Below are 12,646 nucleotides of genomic sequence, written 5' to 3' on the forward strand. Positions count from 1 at the left end.
GAGCAAGTAACTGACACTGTCACATCTCTTCAGTCATGCCTCTATTCAAGTTTACACTTGCAATTTCATAAACAGAGTGACCAAACTTTGTATTTATTTTTGCTTTGGTAGAAAATAGATTCAGTATTAGAATAGAAATAGTATTTCAGCACAACATGAAAACGATTTACTGGCAAAATCACAGATTAACTTTTTTCTCAGCAAGCAAGGGATCTGTACCAGTGTACAGTGTACAGAGTTTATCACAAAGCCAGATGTTTGGAGAGATACTTCATTGAAGAATCTAAGGAGGTATCTGAGGCCTTACAAGTCTCATTGCAGCTGAAAGTTAATACTAACTTGTGTAGTAATTCCCTGTTGTTCTCTGACATGTAAACTTCTCTTTTTATAGTGACTTAACAAAAAATAGTTGACTGATCCTTATTCTTTCACATACTGTAAATCTGATCACATACTGTAAATCTCGTAAATACAGTTCTAGCAATTGCTGTACCTGGGAGTAGTCACATTCTATTTTCAGAAGAGATCACTAGTTAATCATACAGTGTCCATATGTTTTATAATTTTTTCTGTCCTGCTGAGTACTTTGTTTTTTGATCACTTTTCAGCATGTAATACTGGCATAAATATCATTAAACATGATGGGAGATGGAGAATGTTTTTGTTTTGTCAAAATCCCTCGCACATAGGGTTCAATTAAAAATGCTTTACCAAAAAGGAACCCATTTCTACACCTTTTAGCTTGACATTTTCTTCCATTTCAGTGATTAAATTTGGAGTCAACTTCAAAGCAGTATTAATTTTAAAATCAAGATTTCATGGAGCATGTTGTATTTTCAGCATAGTAAATGGTAGTTGGGAAACATGATAAAACTGTGTGCTTCTCAGTGATTCTTCTGTTTAAATGTGTAAGAGTGGGAATCATAAAGTAAAATTCAGGATCATAAACTGATACATTTGATACAACTTTTCTGAATAATCCACATGCTTGTTACATTAAGTATTTTCACACTATTATGTTATTATGCTGAGTTGAGAAGGCTTTGTGACTAAGATCTGCTTAGGCTTTTTTTGTAACTGGGCGAACAACTAGCTTTGGTTCCTATTTATTTGAAGTGCTAATATGTATCTGGTATATTGTAACGCATGATTATCTGTATTTTTCGCTTGGAAATTGCGGAATCTGTCTCTCTCCCTCTTGCCAGAGGGCATCTATTAATTAATTGAAATTATAGACAGCAGTCAGCTTTACAAATCATTGTAAATAAAAAATAGTTCTTGTTAAACAGATTAAATTTATTTGAAAGTAGAAGTAGGGCTACTCAGCTAGAACAAATAGAGAATACACAATTCTCTTTACTGATGTCATTAACAATTCAGAAATACTTTTGTGTTACAACTGGTGGGAAATTTCAGAGAGATAGTAAGAATGTTCAATAAAGAAGCTCGGAAAGAAAATGGTGTTCAAAATGATTTTCATTGGCATTTAACCTGGAAATAGATTATCAAAGGTTTGAAAGACTTCATCTCATGCATCATGCTGTAAACTTTGAAAATAACTTTTTCTCTACTACAGTCAGTCTTAATTCGGTTTTGTTCTCCATGTAATATTGAGATTTTCCTGTATTTTGTTTTACGTTTTACTTAACTCCCAGAAGGAAGATTTTGGTTTATTAGCAACAAATAAGGAAGAGTATAAATCTCTAAAGGCCTATTAATAATAACACTCACCTGCCTAAATCTGGCCTTCACTACATTTTGCATTAGCTTCACTTTCAAATATCTGCTAATCCGTTGATGTAATTTGCATACTTTTGAGTTTCTTTCTTAATTTTTAAGACAACTTCTCCATCACATTTTTTTAGCATAGATTATTTCAATGCACTTATAACTATTTGCTCTTTAGTCTAAGCCTTCTTTTTTCGTACTTTGTTGTTGCAAATATAAATTTGTTGTTCATATTTGACAAGATTTAATGATATATCTTCAGCAATAAAAAATTTATTTCAAAATTAGTTTTATTATAAATAGTTTTATAAAATTTTCATTGCTTATAAGGAGAAGGAATTTAATTGAGTTAATTTGTTACACTTGTATATGATTTATGTGTAGTAAAATTGCTCTTATCTGAGATACTTGGTATTGAAATTTTGTTATGATACTTCTCTGTTTTGGTATGCCCCTGGATAATTTTTAGAGATCATCCTAGGCTTTCTTTTAATAATGACTTTAGAAGCTTGTATGTGTGACATTTTACACATTTTTGTATTGATCTATAGGCAGCAGTTAAATCTAAAAAAGCAACAGATACCTACAAACTGTATGTGGAGAAGTATGCTGCATTTAAATCTGATTTTGAACTGAAAATGACAGAAACAGCACAGGTAAGTGTTGCATGCAATGAACCTTCAAATTACCTTTGAAGTCAGTTAATGTATTCTATTTAATTTCTGGAGCCATCTGAAACTGAGAATTTAAAAAACTAGTCCTTTTGGAAATTGATTTGTTTGAAGGGCAAACACTGGGCACGTATGTTGTAATAGCACTGTCCTTCAATGACACAGTGGTGTAGTGGCACTCTAGAAGACATTTTGAAGAAATTTTTGGAAGAAAGCAAAATGAACTTTTGGAAGTATTGTATATGCATTGTGTTTATGTGGAAAATCCTCTGAATTGCTGGGCACCCTGAACTTACTCAATGGAATTTTAATATTGGGATCCATTGTGGCTTTTCATTATTATTCCATCAAAACACTGAAGTTCCAGTTTGTTAAAATGTCTACCCAGAATTTACCTGAAGTTACGAAAAGCTGTTACAGCTGTTTGTTTCTGGGGATTTTTAAAAGACTATATTCTGGAAGATTTCGGGTTCTCTGTATCAGTGCATATGCCAGTTTTTGCTACATTTTAAACTACATTTGGCTAAATGTCCTTTGTTCCTTAACTGTAGCTATCCTTTTACTTAAAATTTAAATTTTCACTTAATGTTTTAATGGACATTTGTAAACTTTCCACATCTGTCCATATTGGAAATGAAAAATGCCATTCTTCCAATTAAAGATATGTGTGTGGAATTCAATTAAAGTATAATGGTGTGGCTGCATCCACAGTTTGGTTGCACAATGGCTACTTTAAAGATGATGTGATAGGAAAAATAACATCCATGAATATATGGATGCCCACTTCTGTGTGAAGCACACCCTCTATTAACTTAATTCTGCATACATTTCACTTGAAAATTTTCTGATTAGTTCTGAAAATTAAACAAGTGAGGGATGTGAGTATTTTCATTTATTTCAGTGCAAAATCCGTTGGTTTAGCGTCAATCTGTTTTACAATGTCCAGTAAAAGAAGTAAAATCATGGGGTAGGCTACAGAGTACGGCAGTATCTTCTGTAATTAAGAGGAAGGCTGCTGAAGAAAAAGAAAATAATTTTAATCTCCTTGAGTGATGACTACAGAGGTATGTAAGTATGGCAGAAGATTGAGGGTCTAAGAAGGTAGAGATGTATGTCTTGTATGTATGGAGTCATGTTTGTGAATCAGAGTTGCAGGAGGTACAAGATGGGGATCTTCACAGAGCCCTGTGCAAATTGGAAAGAGGATTAAGTGGTGCACCAAAGTTTGGACACACTTGAAAGGGCAGTTACAGAAATAGACAGAGAACGAGGAAAGAGCAGAAGTAAACAAAGATTTCAAGACTGTTATGGTTGACTGTTGGGGAGGATGAGAACATTTTTAGTTCTGATTTTTGGCCAGGAAGGGGCCATTGAAAACTTCGGAAGTGATTTTAAAATGACTGTCAGCTGACAGCCTGGGTAAAAAGGAAGAGACTGTAAAAATTATGTATGACTTTACAAATCAAACAAATCATTTTTGAAGAAGCAAAGAACATAGATTTAACTAGAGAGAAACAGTGTGTATGTTTACAAGAGTGTTCTAAAAAGGAAGTGCAAAACAGATCCAGAAATAAGATTTCTTGGTTTAGATGAAAACACAAGACTCTTCAGTAATGGAGAAAAGAGAAAATTTGAACACCTTCTAAAAATATTTTCTTTCAGTAGAAATAGATCAGATTTTTTTTGAAGGGTTAGATGAAAGTTCAAAAAGTAAGTAAAAAAAGTTCAATAATCATTCTGAAAGGATAGCTTTCTTTCTAAAGTGCATTATTTCATAACTCGCTGAATTCTGTGCCTTACTTTCTTAAATGTAAGCTTAAGATGTGGAGAAAAAAAGAGGCTTTTTTGTTCTTTTTATCATTTTAGTGTATTTAATTATTGAAATTTAAGATTTAGTGTTTCAGGAAATATTTTCATTATGATTAATTGCTCATATTTGTTTGCAGAAATTTCAAGACATAGAAGAAATGCATCTTCTTCGTATGAAAGAGATTATACAGTCATTGTCAGATACCATAAAAGAAATTCATTCACAAATAGGAGAGGTATTTTTATGCTATATTTGGATCATGCTTTATGTTTTTCCTTAACTTTTAAATGAAATATTTCTTACTTCATGAAATTCATCATAATCTCAAATTTCCATGGCTTCCTGTTGCATTTTTAAGTTCAGTGTCACGAAATTTACAGACTAGATAAATTTTGTCTTCATAGAAAATGAAGTATTTGGACAATTTTGAAGAATTTGAAAGTTGAAGAATTTTTTATGTATTTCTAAATTCTGTTTCCTGGATATTAATTTAACACTCATTCCACACAGAATTAGGCTACTACTTTTTAAACTGGAACTAGAAATCATATCACTCTGAGAAGTTTCCAAATACTTTATACTCTTGGATTTTATGAGCAAAAGATATTTAGGAACAGAAACTTCTATAATATCTTTTTTTTAGATGGAAATTGGTTTAATTAACAATCTTTATAAGCAGCCCTTAATTTTTTTATTTTTAAAGTGTCACTTAGTTGGCTAACATTTTAGTATTGAGGTTTTCTGCTTTAATAAGTGATCATCACAAGGGTTATGCTGTTTATTTCTAAAGGATATGCACATCATCCTTGTTGGAAAAACTTATTAACAACATGTTGTTAGACCAAAACAACATGTTGTTATATCAAAACTATTACAACAGTAATGCTTTTTACTCAAGCAGGTGAGAGTTGTGATAATACAGTAGTAACAGTTCACACCCTAAACTGGCGCTGGGTGAAAAAACTGCTTGTCTTGCTGACATGATAGTGGGATATGTTGCTGACAAACTCAGAAAATTATGTATACACAAATTGTTTAACGTGGAAGAAATAGAAATAAAACCTAGAGCTGTAAATTCATTTTTTTGTCTGTATTGTACCCACACTTGCTAATGCTACAGCAAACACAGGGTTTCCTAGATAAAAAATATCTGTTGATTTCTCTAAGTCCTGTAATGTATTTTAGAGGGAACGTTTTTGAACCTTAACTATACCAAAAACTACTTTTTAAAGTTAATTGCATTCTTTTTTTTTTGAAGGTGCATGAAGAGTTTATTAATAACATGACAAATACTACAGTTGAGAGTTTAATACAGAAATTTGCTGAGTCAAAAGGAACTGGCAAGGAAAGACCTGGTAAGAGATTAACAGAGCAGGAAATGTTAGCTTTAAAACTGGAAATTTCCATTCCTAATGAAAGGTCAAACCCATATTTGTTAATGTGCTATATTTTTAACCTATGTTCAAGTTCTTAGTATTCATTAACTTTGAAACTAAATAGGTCATAGAAATTGATAATGCAGCGTTCATTATGTGCATGTATTATTTCTGTTCATAAAGCTTGGTAGTTTATATGTCTATTCTACTAAACTGTGCTGTTTCCTGAAACATCAGGGAAATTGGTCAAGAAGCTGTAGTTCCTTGTACAAACTATATGTTGTCTGTTATGTGTTTCTTGTACAAACTGTGATTCTGCATAAATTTATTTCAGAATTTTAGTCAATATAAACATATTTAGAGCAGATGTCTATAAAGCTGCTTATTGAAGTATTGGAACAGTTGCATCAGTTTCTTCAGGTTACCAAATTATCATTTTAATAGATATGCAATATCTATTTTTTTGTAAAATGTATTTTAATATACAATAATGTGTATTGCTTCTTTAGTAAGAAGCAAACTGAATAGTGCTTTCTGAAGGTACTGCTGGTTCGGTGTGATAAGACTTTCCTGGACTGGCATAAAAAAACGTTCTCACAGTACTGCCTATATAGTATTACTTTAATATTGGCATGAATATTAAAGTCACTAGGTATCTAAATACCTAGTAAATTCCTAGTAAATAGGAATTAGTAGTATTTGCTTCAGCCCTGGGAGTCCTCACTAGCATCTCTGTCTTCTAGTAGAGGCACACAAAGATGTTTTCTTTCCGGAGCAAGAATGTACATTCCAGAGTAGATAATTAAAATTTATAATAAATTGTTAAATATTATTAGGTGTCTTGCAATGTGTCTGTGAGGTGTTTTTAACATAACATTGTTTCATATTCTTTCTGTGATCCTCTAATGCTGATATCCAAGTGGGATGAGGTAAGATTACATATGGAACGATTTTTGAAAGTTTCCTGTGTATTTATCAATATTCAGTAAAGATCAGAAAAGAAAATGTATGAACTTCAGGGTATCAAGGTTAGTTGGTCTGAAACAGGACAAAGATGTGAAAATTTGGTGTTCAGATGTCTTTGATTAGCTGTTGCCAAGATGTCATGGCTAGGAATCTCAATCTTGCATTTAAGATTCTGACTGCCTGGGTTACAAAGACTCTTGCTAATTTGTCCTAGAACATTGTGCACTTCAAGTCATCCATGCAATTAGTGTGGGTCTTGCCAGACAGCACTGAAATTTTAGAAAAGTAATATTTCACTTTTTAATTTAATGGAGAAATTACACACATTTTATACTTACTTGTTTCTTTATAATTCTTCAAATCTCATCTGCGCTCTCTGAGGCCAAATAAAAACTTCTTCAAATGTATTCTAAGAAGGTTAAGCAAAATATTTTAAGGAGCAATAGCACATGTAGTGTGTAATGTATAGATCTTGAATTTTCTTTAACAGTATTAAATTGTTGTATTGATATCAACTTTGTCAAGCAGTAATGGTGCAGGGAGAAAGCATAGTCAAATTCAGCAGCAAAAGTAGTTTGGAAGTGTTAAAGACTAGCAACAGAGCACTAATGATGTTAATTATGCTTACTGCTTCCAAAATATTTATTTTGTTAACTTAGAATCATAACACTTTGATAGTTAGAAAGGCTTGGAAGACAAAGTGAGGTATCAGCCTTCTAAGAATGAAAAGGAAAAATCCACTGGTAAGGACTGCTTTTTCTTGATTAAATCCCTGCTTTTTTGCATCTGAGAATGGTTCACAATGAAAAGATATTTTAAATCATGGAGCAAATATTGAAAGTCTATGGGATGTATTTATTAATTAGGCTGAAGAGGGAGATGGCTCCTCAGAAAAATATAAATATTCAACGTAAAAAATAATGCTGACTTGGCTTACAAAACAAATACAGAAAAACTGTCTTTTAGATGCCACTGTTGTTTGTGACCTAAATATGTTTAAAGGCAATACTTTAAAATTCCCCAGGACTATGTAGGCCTTCTTTCATCCATTTTATTTGTGGGTTACTATGATCGCTGACATGGTGGGTACTTTCAGATAAAATAAACTAAAAAGGCAATGTATAACATATTATTTTAGTTTATTTCAGGGTATTCTACCTATTTATAGTTCTGCACAGCAGAGTTCACTTGCTTTTATTTATATCTGTAAAAATAAGAACGAATCTGAAATGAAGTACTGATGAAGGCTGTTTTATTATGGAGAACTGCAAACCATTTACAGTAAAATTTATTGTGTATCTGAAATGTATCTTTACAGTGATGTCTGTTTTATCAGATTATATGGGCTCCCTCTGGTGGCTGATTTCTGTCACCGGGAGTTGCTATGTACAGGGGTATCTAGTACATGTACTTTTTCTTGTACAAGTAACAGGTTTTCTTTCAAACAGTAATGCTTTGTGAGAGTTTTAAAATTTACTCAGGAGCTTCTTTACAATGTCTCTTTTTGCACTGCTACCTAAATAACTTACCTAGTCAGCTTTATAATGTGCTTCTCACTGAATTTGTTTTAATTTTTTCTCCATTAAATCAGTTTAGAATTTAGGGGTTTAAATAACACAGTAGTTGTTGAAGAAATAATGATTTTTGTTTTCTGTCTTCCATTTAGTGTTAAAAAAACAAAACAAAAGACCAAACCACTTACATCCAGTTGCAAATCTTTAATTTTACCTGAAAAGAAAGTCACTTAGTGTGAATCAGTGAAAAACAAAGCTGGCAGGACCAGTAAGGCTTCAGATCAGAATTTAATGTGTTCCCTGAACTGCCTCTAACATCTGGAAGAACCAGGATGAGGTCAAGGAATGGGCCCATGAGAATCTCATGATTCGAAGTGCGAGGTGCTGCAGCTGTGTCAGAGCAGCCCTGGTACCAGCACAGGCTGGGGGATGCACAGATCACAGCAGCCCTGCCCAGAGGGGCTTGGGGGTGCTGGTGGGTGAGAGGCTGGACATGACCCAGCCATGGGCACTCCCAGCCCAGAGAGCCAAACGTGCCCTGGGCTGCATCCAGAGCAGCGTGGGCAGCAGGGCCAGGGAGGGGATTCTGCCCCTCTGCTCTGCTCTGCTGAGACCCCACCTGCAGGGCTGCATCAGCTCTGGGGTCCCAGCACAGGAAGGACATGGACCTGCTGGAGTGAGTCCAGAGGAGAGACACTGACTTTATTAAAACACCTCTCCTATGAGGGCAGGCTGAGAGAGTTGACGCTATACAGCCTGGAGAACAGTATGCTCCATAGAGAGCATACTGATGGTGGCCTTCCAGAATTTAAAATGGCCTTATAGGAAAGATGGTAACATGAAAATAGGGCCTGTAGTGATACGGCAAGGCCCTATTTTTAGACTACTATTTTTAAACTAAAAGAGAATAAATTCAGACTAGATATAAGTAAGGTGTTTTTTATGATGAGGGTGGTGAAACACTGAAACAGGCTTCCTGAAGAAGTGGTAATTTTCCCATCCATGAAACCATTCATGGTTGTGTTTGACTGGGCTCTGAGCAACCTGATGTTGTCAAAGATATCTCTGATCATTGCAGGGAGGTTGGACTAGATGAGCTTTAAGGGTCCCTTCCAACCCAAACCATTCTAGGATTCTATGAAACATTCCTGGTGTTAGGTTTAATAGCAGATTTTATACCATCAGTTGGAAGATGTTTTAGTCATATAGTCCAGCAATGTTCATCAAGATTTGCCCACTTCTGATTGATTAGTTTCCTATTTGCTATAGTCTGTTGCTTCATATGCCTTGGAAAATTAATTTATTGTATAGCAGAAAATACCTGCTTTTCTTCCAGAGTATATTTAAATCAATAATGGAAGTGATATCAGACTAATCTTATTCCAGATTAATGAGATATCAATGAGCTCTAGCTCTAGATACTTAATCTTCTATTAATCTATTAAAAAATTGGTTTGTTCCAGTGTGCAATGTTGGTGCACAAGACATAGAAGATGCTAGGAAGTTTAAGCTCATGGTTTTTTTAGATTTTATATCTGAAATTGTCAGGTTAATATCAAATGTCTTTTAAGAGGTTAGTGAATGCCTATATATCTGTTGTTGATAAGGAGTAATTTTTAATTTTAGTTACTGAATTACTATGTCCTCTTCTCATATGTGGGGAACTAACTGTGTGTGTTTGTTCCTGTATTAGTTTTTGTCCACTACATGTTTCACCCAGAAGGCTCCATCCAGCCTGGCCTTGAACACTTTCAGAGATGCCTCTCTGGGCAACCCATTCCAGCATCCCCACAGTAAAGAATTTCATTCTAGTATTTAATCTAAACCTGTCCTCCTGCATGTTAAGATCATTCCCTCCTTCCTATCACTACATGCCATTGTGAAAAGGCCCTCTCCAACTTTGCTTGTAGGCCCACTGTAAGTATTGGAAGGTGCTCTAAATTCTCCCTGGAGCCTTCTCTTCTTCAGGCTGAACAGCCCCAGCTCTCTCAGCTTTTCCTTACACGACAGGTGCTCCAGACCTTCTGATCAATATAGCAGCCCTCCTCTAGAGTCAATTCAGCAGGGTAACATCTTGTGCTGGGGAACCCAGAGCTGGATGGAGGTGGAGTGTCACCTGAGTGGAGCAGAGGGACAGAATCTCCTCTTGTCCACACTGCTTTGGATGCAGTTCAGGATATAATTGGGTTTTTGGGCTGTGAGTGCCCATGTCTGGGTCACAGTAAGCTGCTTATCCACAAACACCGCCACGTCTTTCTTTTGGAAAGTTACTCTCAACCCATTCTCTGCCCAGCCTGTATTTGTGCTTGGGATTGCCCTGACCCAGAATCCTGCAGCTGGCCTTTTTGAATTTCCAGAGGTTTGCACAGGCTCATCCCTTGGGCCTGTTCTAGGTCCATCTGGATGGCATTCGTTCTCTCTGGTGTGTCCACCATGCCACACAGTTTGGTATCATTGTCAAACTTGCTGAGGGTGCTCCCAACTGTCCATATCAACAACAGAGGTGTTAAGCAATACCAGTCCCAACACTGTCCCCTGAGGAACACCACATGTCACCGTGTTCCACTTGGACATGGAACTTTTGATGGCAACTCTTTGAATGAAACCATGCAGCCAATTCTTTATCCACCAAGTGGTCCAAGTAATGGGTCTCTCCAGTATACAGACCCAGGTATCACACAAAACAGTGTCAAATGCTTTGCAGAAGTCCAGGTAGATGACATCAGTTGCTCTTCCTTTATCCACCAGTGATGTAATCCCATATTTGTCTTTATTAATTGAATGTTGTGGTATCATTGTTAGTGGTCATTGGTAGTTTGTTCCTCTATTTTTGCCCTTTTTCTTGAAAAATATTAAAGATGAAATCAAGAATTTTATTGTAATGCAGATAAAAAAATAGAAAGCCATGGTCTTTGCTCTCCTTTCCCATAAAAATACTTCTTGTGTCCTTTCCTTATCCATTCAATAAATTTGAACTTTTTACAGGGCTTTAAAGAGGTTTGCATTTTAAAAAATACTGAAAATTCATGCCTGCAATTCATCTACTCTTTGGATTAAATGATAATAGTAGTTGATAATGGTTATTATCAACAGTTGCTTTTGGTCAGCCATCACTGGCTCTTTTTCTTATAGCAAAGTATTTGACTTTTGTTTCTCTTGTCATTTATGTATTAAAAATAGAGTGTAACTGTAATAAAATGGTGCTACTACAGATAACAAGATTCAGAAAGGACAGATGTAATTTTCCTGTTCTGTTTCTTCCCTCTACCAAATGCAAAAATTGACAATTTGATCAATAGTCAGTAATTCTGATTTTAAAAAATGTTTCATATGTTGATTTTTGGAACTGTTGAAAAACTATTTACTTTATTTGCTCATGAGGAAGAAATAGTCTCTAGGTTCCTGGTAACTCCAGTCATGGAAAAGAGTAAGGTGATGCATGTCAAGTAGAGACATAATTTCAAAATGACAAAAAAATCCTAAATTACTTTCTGGAAATGGTATGAAGTGGACTAAATTGATACATTTTAGTGTATCAACCTAAAGTGAATTAGGACTGCTGTAATGTCAGGATCACTACTCTTTCACAAGGTAGCACATACTAGAAAAAAAGTAACCTGGCATCTTTCTTAGTGTGCTGGTGATCCTTTTCTGTTCTGAGGGAAAACATTTGGGAGCTCTGCCTGTTAGGAGAGATGGTGAAGCATTAAACTTTCGAGTTTAATAAGTATCTAACCCCCAAATTTCACCTAGCCTTTAATTCAATTGATTTCTAATTCTGTGAACTCAATTTATTATTTGATTAGAATAATGTTTCATGTGGCTGGCTGTTGGCAGTGGCATTAGTGCAAAGTTTGGTGTGAATTTATCACATGTTTTTAGGCCTTTTGTAATTGCCTGTTGTGAGCATTTTAGTTGTAAATGTCCATGAAAAGTACTGCCTATGTGTTTTTTCCAAAGCAAATGTGAGTGTCTAAGCTGCACCAGAACTGAAAAGTAGTGCAGATAGTGTTAATACACAGTCATGCTCACTCCATTTTAATAGTCTTATTAAGTTAGTCTGTTGTTAAATTCATGTTTTGTATCTAATGAAGAAATGAACCAAATGAACAAGATTAAGCAGTGGGGGGAAAATGAGGGTTAAGGATAAATGTATTACTCCTAAAAATTTTTAGAAACAAGTTAATCCTTTCCCAGAGTTTGAGAGGCAAAACAAGGCCCACTGATTATTGAAGCTTGCTTTAATTAAAGGTTACTAGCATTTTGTGTAGTTAAATAACTCTGCTTTTAAAAAAAGACTTTAAACTGTGCTGGGTGTGGCTTTTCTTTTTTTTCCATGGGTTTGTTTGATAACCTAGTAGCTTACAGTACATATAAAAATACTTTTCTAGGACACTAAACAAGTTACAAAGTAGATGGAAATAAACACTGAAAATGGCTAATACTTACTTTTGAACAGCTCTGCAGGACATCTTTGAGCCTCTTTTCCACAGGGAAGGGTAACAAAGCAAGTATTTATTTTATGTTCTTATAAATTATTTTCTTTGTATTTTCTTTAAATACTGTGAATACTTTAGTGTT

At 34.8% G+C, this 12,646-nt stretch overlaps 1 protein-coding gene across 3 annotated transcripts in view; it reads left to right on the plus strand.

Moving 5' to 3' along the window:
- FCHO2 (FCH and mu domain containing endocytic adaptor 2) overlaps positions 1-12,646 on the plus strand; it is an 81,787-nt gene that overhangs the window by 17,804 nt on the left and 51,337 nt on the right. For all 3 annotated transcript variants that reach the window (XM_058827087.1, XM_058827088.1, XM_058827089.1), the window contains 3 exons: positions 2,280-2,384; positions 4,346-4,444; positions 5,468-5,564. In XM_058827087.1, the coding sequence (XP_058683070.1) occupies positions 2,280-2,384; positions 4,346-4,444; positions 5,468-5,564 (301 nt within the window). The remainder of the gene's footprint in view (positions 1-2,279; positions 2,385-4,345; positions 4,445-5,467; positions 5,565-12,646) is intronic.

The sequence above is a fragment of the Poecile atricapillus genome, chromosome Z, assembly GCF_030490865.1.
Source record: "Poecile atricapillus isolate bPoeAtr1 chromosome Z, bPoeAtr1.hap1, whole genome shotgun sequence".
In the NCBI taxonomy this organism is placed as follows: domain Eukaryota; kingdom Metazoa; phylum Chordata; class Aves; order Passeriformes; family Paridae; genus Poecile; species Poecile atricapillus.